The sequence below is a fragment of the Chinchilla lanigera genome, unplaced genomic scaffold (genome assembly GCF_000276665.1).
Source record: "Chinchilla lanigera isolate Chin_1 unplaced genomic scaffold, ChiLan1.0 scaffold00061, whole genome shotgun sequence".
Taxonomy (NCBI): domain Eukaryota; kingdom Metazoa; phylum Chordata; class Mammalia; order Rodentia; family Chinchillidae; genus Chinchilla; species Chinchilla lanigera.
This window is the reverse complement of record NW_004955462.1, coordinates 7,819,602-7,841,003: the sequence shown is the minus strand read 5'-3', so window position 1 is coordinate 7,841,003 and position 21,402 is coordinate 7,819,602. Positions and strand designations below refer to the sequence as shown.

Here is a 21,402-nt window from a genome sequence, read left to right as displayed (position 1 = left end):
AAAACAGATACTAAGACAAATACTTGTACAGAAATGTTCATGACAGCACAATTCACCATAGCCAAAAGCTGAAAATAGCTCCAATGTCTATCAGTTGACAAATGGGTACATAAAATATGGTATATGTGTGTTACATATGCATATATTACTTTATTCCATACAAAGGGCTTAAGTATAGACACGTTACAGTGTGGATAAACCTCCAAAATATGTTACATGAAAAAAGCTAGACACAAAAAGTCACATATTGAATAAGTTCATTTACATGAAGTATCTAGAATATGCACATCCATAAAGAAAGCACAGTGTTTTCCAGGGGATTGAGAGAAGGGATCAGGGGGTGACTGCTTAGTAGTTCTGGAGGGGTCCTTGGAGGCAATAACATGTTGAGGAATTAGCAGTAGTTGCATAATATCATAAATGTACAAAATGCTACTGGGTAATAGCTTTAAAATGATTAGCTTTAAATTCTATAAATTTCACTCCAATAAAAAAAGAGACAAAAAAAGCTTGGTCTACTGAAGCAAAATTTCTGTCAGTCATTCTTTTTACAGTTTTCTTTCTCCACTATATTTTTATATCATATCAAACATACACTAACACTTTTATCATTTAGAAATATTACTTCATTGTGCATTCTAACATCCTGCTTCACCCAAATATTGCCCAAGACTGGATTTTTCCCATCTCTTTTTAAGACATAATATTTTACTTCCTTAGAAAATTGCCGGGCATGGTGGCACATGCCTGTAATCCCAGAACTCGGGAGGCTGAGGCAGGAAGATAGTTGCAATTTCGAGACCAGCCTGGGCTACAAAGTGAGCTCAAGGCCAGCTTGAACTGCACAGCAAGACCGTGTCTCAAAAAGACAAAAAAAAAAAAAAAAGAAGAAGAAGAAAGAAAATTAAGCGAAACATTTACTTCAGATGCAGATAGGTGAGGACTTCTTCACTTACATTCTTACTCAGCAGTCAAGTGCTATACTTATTACATGTTAAGTTCTGCTGCCTACAAGCTTTCTGGAAACAGAGTAACAAAGAGAACGCTTGATTCTATACTGAGTGTTGTGGAATGTGTTTTAATGTCATATTGGCTCTTATGGATAACTGTAAATAACATAACATAAGACCAGTTATAATGAAATATGTAATGCATGTTATATGCAAAACTGCTTAAAATTTGAGTCAGGAATGAATTTTTGAATAAGTTCTCTGTGTTTTCTAACTTGTAACCATACAAGTAGAGTCTGTGTGCAATGAACTGCTCCCATCTATGTAGTTTAGTTCCCAGACCAGGAAAGTAATGGAGTTGTCATACAATTGCAGTATTTATGTAAAGCATTTACAACATACAGTACTAGGTATGTTATAAACTCTCAATAAAACTGGCTAATTTTGCAACATACCTAAATTGTACTATGCATAACTGTTACTATCTTTTTTTAAAAAAAGTACTAACAGATGAAATTATACTTAACCTATTATGTAGGTTACCACAATTATTTAAATCCAAAGTTGACATAAATAAGAGTTTGTATAGGCATTGAAAAAAGCTTAAGAAGTCATTCCTTAGGCAGGTGTGATGATGGCACACACCTGTAATCCCAGCACTCTGGGAAGCTGAAGCAAGACAATGGAAAGTTCAAACCCAACCTGGGCAATTTAGTGATTTAGTGAGATCCTATCTCAAAGTAAAAAATAAAAAAGGGACAGAGATACAGCTCAGCGTGAAATCCCTGAGTTCAATCCCCAGTATGGGAGAAGAAAGGAATTAATCTTGCTGTATGAAATGTTCTATTACAATTTTTTTAAATGATAGTAGAAAAAGTGTCTTGGACTCTGTCCCTTCCTTGTGTCCACTTTAGGTAGGGCTGTTAAAATACTTTAGAAGTAGAAGAATATGAAGAGTTTGATTCTTAATTTGTTGCACAGACTAAGAGATGGCACAGCATATTCCAAAACTGTGAGACACTATTTTCTTACTGTGTTAAAAATATCAGTATCACCAAAAGATAAATACTATTTTCATAATTTAGAGTATTACCAAGACACAGGAGCCATAAAAAATCAAGATTTTGATCATAGTAGCTGCCAGATGTTTAATGGATACTTTCAGTTATAATAATCAGTAAAACGAAAAGCCTTGGCTTCTGACATATTCCACAGGTGGTTCTGTAAGTATTTGGAACGTCTTGCTTCTAATCGGAGCTGTCTAGCCCTCTCTTCGACAGCTTGTTGCTCTGCTATTTTTTCTATTCGTTTCCTTCTTAGCCATCTGCAGAAAGAGGCAGGTTTTGACTTGGTGAATATCACTTAAACACACTTAACATGGCTTAAAGTTAGGAAATTGACCTTTTTTTATCTTGAAATAGTGTCATAATACAAATTATTAAATAATTAAGTGAGAATCTCCAGGCTTATACATGAGCTCATTCAACAAAGTATAATTACATTTTGGATCAATTATGTAAAGTTAAATTTGTCTTATGATGTTAAAAGTCCAATCCTTTTTTAGAAACATGGTTTTCTAAGCAAATAACTATTTGATATATTCCACATAATTTAATTTTTAATTAGCTATATTTTAAAACAGGTTAACTTAGATTAAAAATACTAACATGATACAGAAATCTTGCCTTATTCTTCTTAGTAGGAAAATTATATAGCTCTTGATTTTTCAACGCATAAACTAGTTCTTCCTTAAAATGAAAAAATAAACCTAAGCATGAAAGCATCAAAAGACATAAAGGAAGAGTCCATATTCTAAAAAAGCAAGTAAGCTTGATTAGTTAAGATAGTAGAAAATTACTACACAGACATATACCTGGTATATAAGTGTTTATGTGGGGTGTGTGTATGTAAATATATATGTAGGAGTTTTTTAGAAATAAGGCTAAATAACTATAAAAAAAAGACCAAAAAGTCATAATTTTGTATGGTCTTTAACTGGATCCCAGTTTAAGCAAATTATCTCTAAGTCATTTACAGGTTAACTAGATAAAAAAGGTGGATATGGGCTGGATATTAAATGAGATCACCATAAAATAAACAGACCACAGAAAGTGTATCTAGCATGGTTTTAATTGATATTTTAAAGTTGTAAATACAGATATACAGAGAAATACCTAGAAGATATCCTTCCTAGAGCTAACGGTCATGACAGTTTCCACTTCCTCAATGTACATTTACCATTTGTTATAATAAAAGGTGTGAGAAAAGAGGAAGGAGAGGAGAGACGGGGTAGAGAGGGAAGAAGGAGTGACAGAAGTTAGTTCAAATAAGTAGACTCAGCACTCAGTCTTCCCACTCTCCTTAAGGCTTATTAACAAAATCATGAAGCCAGGCCTGTGTTTGCAGAATTAATGAAGTAATGTAGAGTCTCACTTAGCCAACTGAAAAGAGATCAGGTGAGCCTTTAAAAAACAAAACAAAACAAGCCCTGCCTTTAACTTACTGTTTAAAAGCCTTTTCCCGGCCTTCTGTTCCTTTGAGGAAAAATAAGCATTCCTCTTGCTTTCTCAGTTCTTCTGTCTTTCTTTCTTTCATCTGCTCTTCATGCTTTTTCTTAAGCCATAATCGAAAAGCTTCTTGTGGATCTCTTTCTTCTTGCTGATTAGAAAAGCAAGCTTTGCTTAATTTAGGTTGACTGTGGAACTCTACAAGAATACATATCCCACTCATCCATTTTTCATAAAAATGCCAAGCTCATTACCTGTTTATCATGTGATTTGATAAACAAATCAAAAGCACCCTGAATCATAAACACTGATTATCCTTCCATTAGGAAATTCTGGTTTCTTTCAAAAATCTTATTGAGAGGACTTTGGTAGAGTGGTAAACTGCTTACCTATTGTGTGTGAGGCCCCTGAGTTTGAAAAAAAAATTTACTGAATAATCAGTAAATGAAAACAGTTTAAAACCTGTGACTTTCGAAGCTGCGCCCTCTGACAAGACAATTTTCACTAAGTATTGTAGTATAGGATCATGGCAGTGCAGAGGATGAAAAATTACCTGGAGTCAAAATTTAGTTTAAACTCTGAGGCCCAGAGGGACTACTCCATCAAGACCCATCAGTATGAGAAAGTCTCAGGAAAACAGAACAAAGCTGAGAAATTCACGGGCTTTTACTTCTGACCCAAGGATATGAGAACAAAGATGCAGAAGAAAAAAATTTGTGTAGGAGTGTTGGCCAGGGGACAAGGAAGGAAAAGGATGGACTTCTACCCAATGCACATCAGCTCAATAGAAGAAAGCTCATCTGGGCAAGAGGAACACAATGACTGGAGCAAACTCTAAGAATAATTTGTTGATTCTGCTTGGCTGTTGCAGATTTTGCTATAATCTTTAACCGTGCATTCCAGGAGCCTAGTGGTATTGCTCCAAGGTCCCCTCATCTCTTTACATTTATTTCAATCACTCCTCCAGCCAGAGTTTCCCCACAGGAAGGTATAAATATATAAAATAAGGAACTGAATAAAGGCTGAGCATAGGTTGTACGAATGGAGTTGAGGTCTTTGGAGCAGTTCACAACGGAGCTCCATGGAATACAGTTTACAAATATAGGCTCCAACACTTATGTTATTCATACTTTTTAAAAAACTAATTTTTTAAAGTTTAAAAGTATGTCAGAAACTACTTAACTGCTAAGCCTATTCAAAAAAATTTAATTGCTATTATAGAGAATAGGGATAAGGGTTTTCAGCAATAAAAATGGTCTCAATGGTCACAACCATGGGTATTCTGATATAAGAATGAACTAGTAGGTGTAGCTTATTTCAGGACCCCTCAAAATTCACAATGGATAGAATCCTCCAGAGTTTTCAAAAGCTTAACTCTCATTTAAGGGAACAAGGAAGAGAAAAAGGACAGAGTTGAGGCTGTTTAGCCTTAAGGAAAGTATGACTTATGTGGATACTTAACTAGGTCACAAAAGGAAAGGATGCATTCATTAAATATTTGCTTCAAATATAAGCCCTATGATAGAGATTCCACCTTGTAGCTTTTTCCATCTACAACCCACATTTCCAAGTCTAATTTATATAATCTATGTAATTCAGGATCTTTGGTACACAATGAACTTTAGGGAGAGGACCTCTGGACTTAAAGTGTCATTGATGAATTTGAGACTAAATGGAGATGACTGCAAAGTACAAAGTCTGGAATTATAGACTGAACGAGTAAAGGATACAGGGAGGAACTGGAATGATATGTCAATTATTCAACAGAAACTTAGTGTTTATACATAGCAACTATATAGGTACTGTCTTGCATCAGTGAACAAGAACAGGGTTCCATCTCTCATACCTCCTATGCCTGCACTCTCTACTATAGTAGCCACTAGTCACATAAGAATATTTAAATTAAATTCAAAATTTACACCAGATGTGGTGGCACAAACCTGTAGTCCCAATTGCTTGAGGCTGAGACAAGAAGATCCTTTAAACCCAGCCTAGGCAACATGATAAGTCCCTATCTCTCTCTTCTCTGTCTCTATCTCTGTCTCTGTCTGTATCTCTCCCTCTCTCTTTCTCACACACACACACACACACACACACACACACACACACACACACACACAATCTCCTTAAAATTCGGCACCGCAGTCACATTAGCTGAATTTCAAGTGTCTAGCAGTACAGATATAGAACATTTTCATTATATAATGTTCTCTTGGGTAGCATTGTTCTACAGGAAGAGTAAAAAAAAATCAGGTAAGATCAACAGATATATCACATTCAAAAAAATAGGGGCAGGAGAGAGTGATAAAAGAAAAAGGGGGAAAGGATGGCATTTAAATAGAAAACAAGAGAAGTAGTTTTGGGATATCTAGATAAGAAGTACTTCAGGCAGTTGTAACAGTAAGAGGAATAGACTGCAGAAGGAATTGTATTTGGCATGTTCAGAAAAAAAGCAAAGAAATCAAAATGAAGCTGCAGCAAAGTAGCTATAGAGTAGCAGAAGACAAAGTCAGAGGAGTAACATTGGTCAGTAATGTTCAGCTTGTAGGCCATGGTAGAAACTCTGGACTTTATGTCAAGATGAGAAGCCACTGGAAGTTTCTGAACATGTGGTACAATTCATTCCACATTTTAGAAGGATCATTCTGACTGCTGTGTCCAAAATACACTGAGCAAGGTAGAATTAAGGTAGAAAAAGGGGAATTGGTTACTAGATTTCTGTAACAGTCCAACTAACAGGAAATGATGGTTCAAACTGGAATAGCAACAATATAAAACCAAACATTTCTGCACCACAAGAAAAAAAAAGGGCAAAGTACAGTTAATTTCCCAAAGAACTAGTTCATATAGAGTTCCTAAATGTCAAAAGGGATTAATATTACTAACAAAAAGTAAGCAAAGGATTTTTTTGTATAAAAGAAAGTTTAAACAGCTCACCAATGTCCATCTCGTTCAGCGTAATACTTTAATTAAACAGCATTTCCTACCTACCAGGTTGGTAAAGGTAAACACATTTCAAAATATGCTCTTTAATGACAGTAGAGGTGTGTAGGAACTTGTACACACTCTTGATGATAGTATTAAGCAGCTTATCTTTGGGAAGCTATTTGCCAATATCTGTCAAAATTTCAAAAAGGAATACCCAGCAATTCTATCTCCTCAAAAGTATTCTTTCTTTAAACTTTTATCTTTATAAAAATAACATAAATATAGATAATTGCAGTATTATATGATATATTTAACACCAGAAGTGGGGATAGATCACTGAGTACATTGGTCATCTATTTATGATCCCATAAGGGCCTTACTTTGGGAATAAGGGTTATATACCATATCTAATGGGATCAAGAAATTCAACACTAATTTAACTGCCTGCCAGCACAAAATTAATACTCTTTTTTGGGCTGTTTTTTTTTTTTTTTTTTTGGTACCAGGAATTGAACTCAGAACCTTGTGCTTGCCATGCTGCTGAGATATATCCCTGGCCCCAAAATTAATACTCTTTAAAAAGAATAATGTATAGACTCTCTACAAGCAAAGATCCATAGTCTAATACATAATAAAAAAAAATCACCAGACATGTGAAGAAACAGGAAAATGTGGCACATAATCCAGAGAAGAGGCTAGCAATAGAATCAGAACTTGGTTTGTGTCTGAATGTACCTCCAAAGCCTCATGCAGTCATGGGGCAGGCTTCCAGAGTTTTTGACTGATCCATGGTCCAATGCTGGGATTATGGGCATGAGTATTATACATGCCCTGGGGTGGGTAGTTTGCATACAATATAAGGGAGGGAAAGAGCCTTGCTCTCAGCAACTCCTCCATATTTGCTCTTGTTGGGGCTAGGGATTTAGCTCAGTGACACAGCGCCTGCCTGGCGAGCACAAGGTCATGAGTTCAATTCCCAGTACTGGAAAAAAAAAAAAAAAAAAAAACCAACATATTTGCTCTTGTTGCTTTTGCTGTTTTCCACAGCCATAAACTATTGCCTTCTACCATGTGCCACTCTGCCTTGGAGCCAGCTGAGTATGGACTGAAACCTCCAAAAACTCTGAGCTAAATAAACCCTTTCTTTCCTAATTTTGGGCATTGGATATTTTGTCTCAGCAAAGAGAGAAAAATAACCAAGACATTGAGATAACATAGGTACTGAAATTTACAAACAAGGAGTTTAAAATAGGTCTAATATTTTCATGAAATTAAAGAAAAAGTAGATATTGTCTGTACTGTTCTTTTGCTATTTTGTAAAAGGTTCTCTGTCCATTAATGTTTTCCTCCTTTTATTTTTAAAATATAAAAAATAATAATAATAAATATACAGATAGGGAATTTTAGTGAAGAAATATAAGCTAAAAGAAACAAGAAAATCAGAAACCTAAATTCCTTAAATTTCAATAGAAGACAGAAAATTATAGAAGTAGCAATGCCTGAAGACAAACAGAAATTACACAAACTAAGTAATTAATTTTGTGTAGACAGAATTTTAGTGATATGTGAAATAAAAGCAATATCCTAATATATGAAATTAAATTTCTGGAAGAAGAAGAGAAAGATGGGGGAAGACTGGAAGATATCGTGCTCCAAATTTTTCAGATTTGGTGTACAGCATTAGCATACAGATCCAAGAAGCTCAGTAAAACTTAGTGAGGTAAATTCTAAGAAATCACAAACAATGAACTTTTAAAAACCAATACTAGACAAATTTTAAAGGAACAAGAGAAAATAGACACACTCTGTACACAAGACCTATGTTAAGAATGATGGATGACTTTAGATTAAAAGCAAGGGAGTTATAAAACAACTGAACATCATGTTTAAAGTGCTGGGAGAAAAAACGATCAGCCCAAAATTTCATATGTACTGAAAACACCTTTAAAAACAATACATGTGATATATTATAAGCCATAGAGCAATGATTTTAAAATAATGCTAAGAGATCATTCTTTGCTTTAAAGTTTATAAGAAAAGAAAATGGAATAATTTTAAAACACATGGTTAACTTATAAGAAGGCACGACAGTATAAACAATGGCATTAGAGATATGTGACAAATATCTAATATCAAGATGATAGACATAAAGCCTACCTTATGAACTAAATACAAATGAACTCAACAAAAGGAGCAGATTGCAGAACTAGATGATCCAAATACAATCTGTGTTTGTTACTTTATTTTTGTTGAGACAGGATCACTATGTAGTCCAGGCTGGCCTTAAACTCACTATGTAGCCCAGGCTGGCCTCAACCTTGTGGCGCTCCTCCTGCCTCAGCCTCCTGAGTGCTGGGATCACAGGTGTGTGCCACATTCCACGCTACTCTTAAATATAAAGCCACAGATAAACTGAAACTATGAGAAAATATATATACTATGTAATTGGTAAGCATAAGAAAGTTGGTTGACTTCATTAACATCTGACAAAATAGACTTCAAAATAAGAAGGGCATTTTGTTATATGAAAAAGGAAACATAAAATCCTAAATGCATATACATGACACTTTAAAATACATGAAGGAAAACTAAACAAAACTTTAAGAGCTACAGGTGAGTATACAGTGATAGCTGGAGATGTTAATTACACTTTCTCAGTAATTTATAAAATAAACTGTGGTAACAGTAAGAACACAGAATATCTAAACACTACCATCAACAAACTCAATCATATGGACATTATTATAGCTCTCCATTCAAATACAGAATACACAAGGAGTATAAGTGCTCATGGAAGGTTTACCTAGATAAACCATATATACACATATATTTACATATACATACATGTACCACACATGTAACATATACACCACAGAGCAAGAAGAGCAAATTTCATCACAAAATGGAAAGACAACCAGGTGTGATAGGCTGCAACTGCAATCCCAACACTCTTGGATGCTGAGGAAGGAGGATTGCAAATATAAACACAGCCTGGGGAACTAAACGACTTAGCAAAGAACCTCTCTCAAAATAAAAAATAACAAAAGGTCTAGGTATCCACAGTGGTAATCAAAATACACATCAAATATTTAAGTTTCAAAATGTATTACAAAAGACACATTGCCATCAGTCCCACTCAAAATACTCTCCTTTGCTTTGAACACGCCTATCTATCTTTCTTGACACTTTTTAAAGTAGTACTGAAAGTCCCCCTTTGTGTCATTATAAGGTCTGATCAAAAATACAGAAAATGCTGTTACCAAGCTCCATCCAATGGAAAGGCAGGCTCATAAAAACATTAGGGTATTCTCTCGTCCAAAGGAAAAGCAGGCTCATAAATAAGTTAGTGTGTCCTCATGCATTTTATTCACTGGATCTGACACAATGTGACTTCTGTTTGTTCCCCAAAGTCAAAATAATTATGACAGGTAAATGTTTTTTAATCAACTGAGGACATCCAGGCAGTCATGACAATGCCTCTAAAGACACCCACAAAAGACTTCCAGAACTGCTTCAGAGAGTGGCAAGAATGATAAAATAAGGGTGTTCAAAATGAGGAGTATTTTGAGAGGGATTCATGGCAATATTGTCTTTTACTGTAATAATCTTTAAAATTTTGACATTTACCATAGTGCTTGATTACACCTCATAGCTCAATAGAAAGAGCCCTGAGTTCAATCCCTAGTATCACAAAAAGAAAGGAAAGACATTTTTAGCTATTCTCCTAAAAAAAGTAATAAAAATTCCATCACCTAACATCTTTCTTTCACTCAAGTAAAACAGGTCATTCTATAATCTGTATATAGAGAAGATATTTTCTGGAAACTATGACTCATTATACACAATGTCCAACACAAAACATTAACAAAATATATTTATTAGCATAGTATATTAAAAGCCAAATTAATCAAATTCCAAAGCTTCGGTAAAAATGAAGCTCATAAAATCACTTCAACATTCTATTAGCATGTTCAAGGCTAATCTGGACTATACAATGAGATCCTGTCTAAAAGAGAAGCTGATTAGGATGTTTTAAACTGTTATAATTGTGAGCATTATTTTTACTGTTTATATTATTAGAACAAAATTTTTCAGTATCCCAATTTAAATAAATGGGCAAAGGGTGTGAGCTCATGATTCTCTTGTCTGTCCCCCACGTGCTGAGATTACAGGTGCACACCACCATGATCCTCTCCTTAGATTCAATTAATTTTGTAAAGCAATTGCTAGAACTTGGAAGCAACTTTATTATAGCAACAAAGAATATAGCAAAAGTCACAGATGAACAGTCAGATGTGTAGATGTACAGGGGAAGAGGCTCAAGGCTTCGCTGCCCTCCCTGGGTCACACCACTCTAGAAGCACCTTCATGTGTTCAGCACCCTAAACCCACAGCTCAGGGATTCCTATGAAGGCTTCATAGTATAGTCACGGTCAGTTAGTAACTCAGTCTCTAGCCCAGTGATGGTGAACCTTTCAGAGCTTTCAGTAACAAATGGCCAGCCGCAGTTTGTGTGTGACAGGTTCACCACCACTTCATCTACCTTCTCTCCCCTTCCCAGGTGATGGGGGCTAAGCTGAAGGTTCCAAGATTCTAATCATGGCTTAGTCCTTCTGCTGCTCCATTCAGAAGTCCACCAAGAGTCACTTCATTTGAACAAAAAACACCTTCTCATCATTGAGAAATTCTAAGAGATTCAGAGTTTCATGTCAGGACAAGAGTCAAAGATAAAATATTCATAGATACACCTAGCATCCTTATTGCTGAAAAATTACAGGAACTTAAGAGTTCTCTAGTACCAGAGGCAGAGACCAATAAGTGTGTATTTCTTATTATTTTACAAACATATGCAAATCCACACTCGTATATAATCATGTGTATTATTAATTTGAAGAAAAAAATGAGACAAATCACAGTGTTAGGTAGAGTATAGCAAACATACTCTCACACATTTTTGGAGGGACTACAATTGGTATAATAAATTTTGCTGATTTAACTAAAAATTTGCCTCTAAACATTCAAAAATCATAAAGTTTACTCTTAAGAAACTCCTACAGATTACTGATGTTCCCCCAAGGCATACATCTTCATTGCTGCACTGTTAACAGCATAATATTGGAACCTATCTAACTATCCATAAGTGGGGAATTGTTTAGTAAATTAATAATGGTGTACCATGTATCTTTTTCAAAAGAAAAAAGAGACTGAAACATAATAGCTTAGAAGGATGCCCATGATGAAGTGAAAAAAAAAACTCCATAATAAAATTTGGGGCATATAAATAGATAAAAGGTATGAATGGATTTGCATTATACCATTAAAACTGGTTATCCCTGGGATGAGTCTGTAGAGCAGACTGAATTTTCCATTTTTACTCTATACATACATAGTGAACTAGTGTTGATATAGATGATTTTTTATTCTCTCTTGGATTTTATTTCAAATGCTTAAAAATTAATTTGGTACCTTAATTTGCTAGCTTTTATGTAAGATTTCTGTATGTTTACTCTAAAATGTGTGTATGTGTGTGCATATTTTTGTCCTACCTGAACATCAAAGTTGTTATCTTGAAAAAAAATGAATTGGTAGTTTTCTATTTTCTGGGCTATGAAAACCTGAATAAAATAGGAATCGTTTGATTTTGACAGAGCTTCTTAGAAGCTGATATTAAAGTCATCTGCCAGGAATATCCTCGAAGTTTTTTCTACTTCTTCCACCAGCTCTCAGTCTGCTACATCCAGACTCCCTTCTATGAATAAGATTAGTTTAAGAACTATATGGACTTCTTCTCCATGGAAAAGTTATACTCACTCTGTTGCTCATATCCTCAATTTGCTTAGCTCGCTGGATTCTCCTCATTTCTACAACCTTTTCTCTCTTTTTTTGCAACCATGCTTTGAAGACCATGTCGTTCTCTTTTTTCTTTTGTTTCTCTTCTTCTATTTTTCGTTGTTGTTCCTAGAGGGAAGAGTATGAAAAGGTATGAGTGAAAAATTATATAATATAGTGCATGAGCTATCAGAATAGACATAAGACACAAAATTAAGACTTCCTGTCCTGAAACTTTCCCACCTGAAAATATTTTCTCTTTAGAAAATAGGACTCAGAGTCAGGCGTGGTGGCACAGGTTTGTGATTCCAGCATTCTGGGAGGCTGAGACAGGAGGACTGCAGGTTGTAGCCCAAGACTGGGCAACTCAGTGACTTAGTGAGAAACTATTTCAAAATAAAAGAAAAAGGCTGGGGATGTAGCTCAGTGAGAAGGCTCTGGGTACAATCCCCAGCCCCCGCCTGCTATAGCAGGACCTCTAATGTGCTTAGGAGGGAGAAACAATTTTTAAAAGGTAAGTTGTCTTAGTTTCTTTCTTGCCACAGAGACACACTGCCTGACACGGCTGAAAGGAAGAAAGGCTTATGCTGGCTCACACTTGCAGCTGGCTTCTCCACTTCCTGGGGTCCCATTCTGCTGTCAGCTTTACCCTCACAGCCTCACACATGCCCTCTCAGAGGACACGGCCTGGCCTCCGAGGCTTTCTTCTGAAATCAAGATGGATGCCCCCATGACCCCGCACCCAACTTATACTCTACTTTCACTACAGTGCCCACTTGCGTTCTTACCTCTCTCTTAAGCTTTTCTCTCTTCTTTTCTAGCTGTTTCTGGAGTTCTTTCTGTTGAAGGGAAAGATAGTATGTTGAGGTCACTGGCGATATATTGGCAGACTGTGTCCGATGATGAGATTTCCCATTTGCTTTATTTCGATCTGAGGTGGCAGCAGAGCGAGGATGAGTCTTGGGGTTGAGTGGTGGCTGAGGGACATAAGCCAATGATGGCTCTCCTGTTGATAACTGAGTAATGTGTATCTTTGCACTGGGCTCCTCTTTCTTGATGCCGTTGACAGATGAGTTGGGAGATCTGAGTACCAACTGCTGAGGTTCATGTTCTGTACTATTAGCATTAATAATGGGGGGCAAAAACCCCTGGCTCTCAATGTCTTGTAAATTCAGAAGTTCAAACTTTCCATCTCTCTCTACCAGTATCTTCATATCCTTGTTTTCTTCAAAGCTTCCATCAGTAAGTGACAGGAGTACCTTTTCTTGCCCTAACTCACTTGAAATGCATAACTGTGACAGTTTTCCGGACATACTACTTTCATTTTCAAAATAAGTTCTGTAAGTATCACTGTCTTCTAGTGGAGGCACTTCCAAATCAACTAATTTGTCCTTGAACTTAAGTTTTCGCTCCCTTTTCTCATCCACGGGTTCTTGGGTCTGTAGAAGCTTGTTAGCTTGTATAATTTTCTCCTTAATATATCTGCTTACTTCCTCATCTTCTTCCTCCTCCAAGTCTTTCTGACTTTCTAGTTTGGATTCCTGAGAAGAGTTCTCACTATCTGAATCTGATATGCGATCCAAACACTGAATACTTGGGACAGAAATAAAGTCATTTCTTCTTGGTGACATTTCATCCTTCAAAGATTTATCCAGATCAGAAAGCTGTTTCATGTGTTCTATTTCTGTTTCATTTTCTTTTAATTCCTGATTAATATTCTCTTCCTTCTCATAAGCCATCTAAAAAAAGATGAGGTTCTATTTTTCAGCAAAATTGAGACTGTTCATTTAATACACAATCCCAAGTAGAACTTTCTTATTCATGTAGTTTATAGATGGAAATATTTTAAGTACTTCTTGCTCATACTGCACTTGTAATATTCTGATTTATATTTATTAGTATTCTAAGGGTAACATATATGACAACCATCAGGGAAAATATAATTCTACCTATGAATTTGATATGAATTTGATGTTGCTAAGTGCTACACTGATATAAAAAAAAAAAACAATTTTGTGCTAATGCATAAAAAGGTAACTATAAATAATACAATATTGTTTTAATATCTCTGCCTATGAAATGTTTCTCCATTTACATTTTCAGAGCAGTTTTATAAAATGTTTCCTCCTTGTAACATCTGCATTCTTCTAAAAGACATCTTCCTCCCCAGATCATTACAAGGTCAGGTCTTTTGGTCAAGTCCTAATCATTTGAGGTTAAAAATGATTAAAAGAATTATTCAGACTAGTATTGTTGCTAACATCTGCAAGACCTATATCCAAATTCCAGGTAAACTGTTATGTCTTGATCAGATCGTCCTTCCTCAACTATTCTCAGAGGCTTCAATAATCCATACTAACCATCATCAAATAACTTAACCTTACATTAAAAAATTTTAATTCTGCAAACCCTATGCATCAAAAAACTCTGCTCCACATCTGTTGATTCTAACTAAAGGATCCTTCCCTAGCATTGCTCCCATATACACACTTCATTCACATTACACTTTATTCCTGCAATATGTAATTTTTTTCTCTTTTTCAATTCTCTCCCTCCTAATGCAGTTCTAAGAGATACCATATGCTGCTTATTTCAACTCCTTGAAATTGATTTTCTCCTTTACTTGCTCTCAGGTTATCTTTTCTGACAGCCTTTACTTCCTAACCTGCAAAACATGCTAGATATCTAGCCTACCAATAAACTTGGCCCATTAAAATGATTGCCAAATAACTACAATTTAAGTATGATCTCTGCATTGCTCTTTTTTCAAAGCCTTGATTCTCTGGTTCATTTCTACAGTATCTATCTATGAATTCTCCTTTGGTTTTCTTTTCTTTTCTTTTTGAAACTCACCTTTTACAAAGAAATCTTCTCCTGGTTCTCTTACCTGTTTCAAGTTTTGTCATTTTTTTTTTCTCTCCAGCTTCAAAGGAAGTGGTTATTATACTCATGCATTGGAATGTATAAGATTCAAGAAAGCAGTTTGGTTTTTGTTTGTTTGTTTGTTTTGGGTGTTTTGTTTTGTTTTGTTTTGTACCAGGAATTGAACTCAGGGCCTCATACTTGTCAGGCAGGCACTGAGCTTCTGAGCTATATCCCTGGCCCAAGTACTTTGTTTATGGATTCCTAGCTTATCCTCAGCACCTAGAATAAACTCTGACATACAGTAGGGGCTCATTACATTCATTGAGTGAATTAAAAAGTCAAACTAAGAATCAGTGTTATTATGGTGACAAGAGCTGTCAGCATCCAAACTTCTTTGGTAGCACACTTCTGCCCAGCACGAACCATACAGTCATGAGGTGCTGCAGTAATGAGGGAGGACTAAAGCAGCATAAGGTAAAAGTAAATACAAAAGCATCCTTTCCTCCCCAGAGCTAATGTCGTATCTTTCCCAAACACCAGCTGTCCTTATCTAACATCTGAGGGAACTTTTGTGAAGCCTGAGCCAGACCTTAAGCATTTGCAACTTTAGTTACAACATAGGTGGTCCTAAAAAATTAGCAAGGAATAGGATGCCCTGGAAAATGCATTTCTAAAATAGTTACATTTGCCAACTCAGATCCTTTCCTATTTCTTTAATCCCTTATTAAAATCCCTAATTAAAAAAACACAAATCTCTCTCCCTAAGTGTGCTGATCCTCTCTTGGAAACTCACTCACTGTCCCTCTTGACAGTGTGCCCAGTGATCTGCATGAACTCTTTTCTTTCCTATATTCTTTGTCTGTAGGTAAACTCGTTACACAGTTCATGGTCAGTGGTTCTCTCTATGCGCACAGTCTGACATGGCAATCTCTGCCTCTCTAATTCTATCTCCGTGCCGTGGATCTCATACCACTCCCATCATGAGATCTGGGTTCTGCCTTTCACACTGGGTATTTCTGCCTCTACTCATTATTTTCTATGAAGAGGCATAAAATTTCCTTTTAAAAGCCATCTTAAAAATCTTTCACTTTTGAGTCTGTTGCCTCTTTCAGATATTATTTAGCCCATTTGTCTTCTGCATTGCATAAAAAAGCAAAACAGACATAAGAGAAGTTTGTAAAACCTGTCCTCTGCTATTACTGCAGATCACTATCCTTCTAGGGCCACCTATTCACAATCCGGTCTTAGTGTTTTTCATGATTTCCCCACTTATTGACACTAAAATAACCATTATCCAGGAACTGGTTCATTTTCCTGGATTGCCCTTCTATATCTCTGATAAACAGTAAATGATTATGTTTAATGGGTCACATTTTCCTGGAAGTGTCTTATGGCTTAGTCTTTGACCTTTTACTTTACCTCTATATTCATTCCTCTGAAGAACTTATTTAACCTTAAAGTTTCAACTACCTGCTAAAGATTGTTTTTCAAGGATTTTTTTTATTTTCCATTTGTATTAAAATATTACCCCATGATTTTACTCAAGTTCAAAGACAGTAGGAATTCACCATAATTTTTAATTTTTGACCAGCAAATCATGATTTTATTATTTCTTTATATTATTTAGATTATACTTATCAGTTTAGCTCTAAATGCTAATTTAATCCTTGTTCTTGCACTAGCCCCATGTCTTAGAATACATCTAAACTCTCTATGCCTCAATTTTCTCACCTCTAACATAAGGATGATGGTATTTGTACACCAACGTACACCAAAAAAATTTGTGAGAATTAGATAACACATGTGAGAACTTCAGTACCACAAAGCACTTTCCTAATATAATTATTATAAATGTCGCGGCAATTCATATATACCTCTATTATGCTGGCATCAATTTCTTTTTCATTAATTAACCACTCAAGGTCCTTTTCAAAGTCATCTTCATATTCTCCACTTTCTTTTGAATCGGTGTCTTTATTTTCATTCATTTTCAGTTTGTTAAAGAATGACTGCTACAAGATTTTAAAAGATAAGGTACACATTAAATCCCTGCTAGAGGTAGAATAGAGTATGGAGATTAATGTTGAAGGTAATTAACACATAGTAACAACATATAACTTTCAAAATAACCACATATTCATATACATCCTAAAATACACTTACAATGGCAAGACACTTCCATAAGTGGATATTTCTAACAACCCGTCCACCTCCTCCCCAACTCCCAAATTGCTCGTCTACAAGGAGACTTAAAAAGGGAAATAGGAATGAGGTTTAGAAAAGGATTTCTCACATCTGTTGCCAATTATCAAAACTGACCCTATCAGATCAAATGACTCAGTTTTTTAAGGTTTACTTATTTACATTTGCAATGTTCAAATAAAAATGAGTATACCATTTCCCATCTTCAGCTTCTCAATCTTTCTCATAATTTGTATATTGTAATCATACTGTGTGATCTCATGACTTTTAGTAAGTATGTAATAACTGATTCTTAACCACAATGAATTGTCAGTCAACCCTACATACACTTCTTCTTAAAGAAAAATTCTTTAATACCTAACACTATCAAGAACACAGTAATAAATAGAAATGTCAAATGAATGATAATGTTTGTTAAAATATTATATAAATTCAGTCATTAAATGGAGGTCAGTTGCAAGCCCTGCCAACTTTTCAAGCAAATGAAGTATAAAAATCTTCAACTACAATGTCTGTATCTATACCTGTGTATTAGCTTACATATGTACATATAGGATAACTCTGATAAACATTTGAGAACACTTTTTTTTTTGTCTTTTTGAGACAGGGTCTCACTGTGCAGTTCAGGCTGGCCTTGAGCTCACACTGTAGCCCAGGCTGGTCTCGAACTCGCAACGATCCTCCTGCTTCAGCCTCCCGAGTGAGAGAACATTTATTATAGTCCCACATATACTCCTTTAACAATTTATAAAATGGACCTATGCTTTTGCAGTGGGGCCTGCAGTCTCCAGAAAAGACAAAGCTAAATAAAAAAATATAAATAGCTGAAATCAAAATACATGAGACTAAAATGTATACAAAGTGATTAATTCCATAAAAATTATTAATTATTTAACTTCATTATTCAACTGGATCATTATTTCTAAAACAAATTATTTAGATTATAATTATTTGCATTATATTATAATCCAAATTATTTGGATAATTCAAATTAGAATAATTATATACAACAATATAATTAATAATATAATTAATAATTATAATTATCTGGATTATAGTATACTTATTTGGATTATATTATAAGGCAAATTATTCGGACTATAATTCCTCTCGGATTATTTTAAACTAAAATTACAAAATGGATCTTCTTAGGGGCTGGGGATTTAGCTCAGCGGCAAAGCACCTGCCTAGCAAGCGCAAGGTCGTGAGTTCAGTTCCCGGTACCGGAGAAAAACCAAAAAAAAAAAACCCAAAAAACAAAAAACAAAAAACAAAATGGATCTTCTTAAGGGACTCAAAAGTAATGCTTCTATAGTTTCCAAATTAGAGGGTGAAGCAATCATTTTTTAATTTTTAAAAATTTTTGGCACTGCTACTGATTGAATCCAGGGTGTTGTGAATTGCAGGCAAGTTCTCTACTGCGAAGTTATGCCCTGGCCTTTTTGTTGTGGTTGTTTGATTTGCTTTGTTTTGGTTTTTGTTTTTTGAGTCAGAGTCTAAGATATCAAGGCTGGCCTTTCATTTGTGATCTTTTTGCCTCCGACTCCCAAGCAGCTGGCATTCCAAGTGTGCACTATCTCATTCAGCAAGGGCAATAGTACTTTGAGCTAAACCGGACAAGCTAAATCAGTATTTCTGAGTTAGTTTACTTACTACTCCCTAGCTGCAAGGTAGGCTCTACGCCTACCAACACACCAGTTAAAAATAAAGACACCATAAATAATGTGCAACACACTAAAACTCATTCTAACCTAAAATACTTACATATATAATACAATTTTTCACACTCACAATGTCTTGGGATACTTTCTTTTCAGACCAAAGATCTTGAGATTTATTATTTTAAGATGTGTAAGACTGAGGGAGGAAGATGGTACGTCAGAACCCAGTGGGCAACTTGGTGACAGCAGACTCTGTCTTAAAACAGAAAACAAAAAGGGCTGGAGATGTGTAGCTCAGTGCGAAGGCCCTGTTCAATTCCCAATACCACAAAAAGAAAAAAAATAAAACAGTAAATAGTTAAAGTACTATTGAAACAAAGTCCTTAATGTTTTACCTAAAGTTTATAGTAAATACAGTCCTAAACTAATAAGTAAATGATTTCCTGAGGACTGCGGTAAACATGCTTCATTATTTACAAAGAATCCCACCCAGGTGAAAACCCAAGTATAAAACTAAAACATGCAATCAACAGTAAAAAATATAATGATTACAAATTAAACATAAGTGTTATTAAGTAGTACCATGATAATTTAAGAGACAAAACATTGTTGAAGTAACTATGAGGGGTAAATAAAGCTGCATCATATATGAAGTTATTATATGCCTGAATTTAAAAAAACTCATGACTGATTCTAAGTAAACAAAAAACATAAATCATAAATTCTTGTTACCAAGTCCCTTAAGCCTTTTCAAATGCGTCACAGGATATTAAACCCCTTCAATTCTTTTAATCTTCATCCCCAGGAGACTGTCCATATGGTACATAGTCAACATGCTAGAACAAAAACACTTCTTAAATAAACCAAATTACTTGGCACTTCTTTCCACTGTGAGTTTCACACATTTAAATCCCGACATTTATCATCTGTAAAAACCTGGGTAAGTAGCTTAGACCAGATCCACCCTCTGCACAAGCACCTGTAGTACGACACTGAAATTAATTCCTTCCTCCTAAGCGTCGACATATCCTGTGTGAATAGGTGACTGCAGATCTTTTAGTGCGAGTCACAGCCAAGTCCATATGTATACATAATTTTGATAACTTTCACCCAATAGAATATTCAAAAATATTTTCATCTAATTTATTGACTCCCGTCTTACCCTATAGCCTTCTAAATGTATATTTAAAAATCAAGAACTCAAAGAACATTGAAGCAAAATGTCTTATAAATTAAGTAGTTAAGCAAAAAAAAGTGCATTACTTAAGGAAAAATCTCTAACATTATGAAACCATCATCCCCAGTTGTCCTGACGCAACCCACCAAGACTGTGATCCCATGAGTACATTTTTAAATATCACGAATTATCACGATAAGCTACATTATACAAGCACTGGGTGATGTGAATTTGCATTAGCGTCCCAAGGTATTGTTGACTAAATGAGTATTATAGCCTCCTGGTGGAAGCTAATGTTTCTGGAGTGACTTTTTCCCCTCACGGATGAAATTATTACCTTTCATGTTCGAGAACTTTGAGAGGGGAAAGAATTTGATAAATATTCGGGGCATCTACGCTGTCCTCGGAGGGGTTTCCCTGATACAAAGCGAAGCCCGGGGGCAAAGGAGAAAACTGGGTTCTGTAGATCCTGGATCTGATCCTCACACCAGACACGCGTACCTCGACCCTCTCCCCCCCACAACCATTTCCGCAACATCCTTCCCTTCTCTCCCTCTAGACCCACTCCTGCCTGTGTTAGATGCGACGGCTGGGGTCACAGAGATGGCCGGGGGAGTTCTCCTCCCCTTGTCTTTCTAAGCTCTGACCAGCAGGCAAAGGAGACCCCAGCGTTACCATGACAACGGCGTCACCGCGTCCTCCATCCGGGCTTTTTTTTTTTTTTTTTTTTTTTGCTTGCGCAGGCGCAGACGACAAACTGAGGTGTCAGATGACACTTTGGTCCGCGCCGGCAGGCTCTTCTCCAAAGACAAGCAACGTACCAATAAATTTTTGAATAGTCCAAATTGTAGAGTAAGTTAAGTTTATAAAAAATGTGAACGTTAAAATTAATTAAATACAGAGTGTACTTCTTAGCTCAGGTGTAGAATTTATAAATGTAATGACCAGCTGTTTCTACTGCTTCAGGATCCACCGAGGCTAGACACCTGAAGAAGACAAAAAAAGATTATTGACTTAAAGGAAATGTTGTCACATCCGCTTCAGTGAATGTAGAATTACGACTAAAGCTAGAAGTAGCCCGTCGGTTTCAAAACTTTTAGTGTTTTTTCCTCTGACCACACCTCAGAGGTGTAAATATGTTTTCGTAAATAATGATAGATGGCATAACACAATGAACCTGAAAACAAATACGTCATATGAAATAAGGTAAACACAAAAGATTGCAAATGTAAATTCCATTTATATGAAATGTCCAGAAGAGGGACACAAAGTAGATTAGTAAC

General features: G+C 35.6%; 1 protein-coding gene across 6 annotated transcripts; it reads right to left on the bottom strand.

The window, feature by feature from the left end:
• Positions 1-2,072: 2,072 nt before the first annotated feature.
• Ccdc181 (coiled-coil domain containing 181) lies at positions 2,073-20,828 on the bottom strand. Of its 6 annotated transcripts, none has more exons than XM_005398195.2 (8): positions 20,685-20,828; positions 19,675-19,778; positions 19,046-19,198; positions 16,954-17,091; positions 13,003-13,953; positions 12,197-12,343; positions 3,454-3,608; positions 2,073-2,274 (listed from the first exon to the last, which is right to left on the bottom strand). In XM_005398195.2, the coding sequence occupies exons 4-8, from the start codon at positions 17,065-17,067 to the stop codon at positions 2,112-2,114; spliced, it is 1,530 nt and encodes a 509-aa protein (XP_005398252.1). In that variant the 5' UTR covers positions 17,068-17,091; positions 19,046-19,198; positions 19,675-19,778; positions 20,685-20,828; the 3' UTR covers positions 2,073-2,111. The 6 variants fall into 6 exon arrangements, with proteins under 6 accessions (XP_005398252.1, XP_013376860.1, XP_013376858.1 ...); XM_013521406.1 differs by having other exon boundaries at positions 19,073-19,198; XM_013521404.1 differs by having other exon boundaries at positions 19,046-19,194.
• Between the last annotated feature and the right edge of the window lie 574 nt (positions 20,829-21,402).

Bases quoted from the DNA above. Each gene is read 5' to 3' on its own strand.
- Ccdc181 (XM_005398195.2), bottom strand. From the start codon at position 17,067: ATGAATGAAAATAAAGACACCGATTCAAAAGAAAGTGGAGAATATGAA. The intron at 3,609-12,196 runs GTGAGTATAACT...TTTTCTAATCAG, and splicing joins TTGAGGATATGAGCAACAGA to CAAGAAGAAAGAGATCCACA. The intron at 2,275-3,453 runs GTAAGTTAAAGG...CTCTTTCTGCAG, and splicing joins CGGGAAAAGGCTTTTAAACA to ATGGCTAAGAAGGAAACGAA.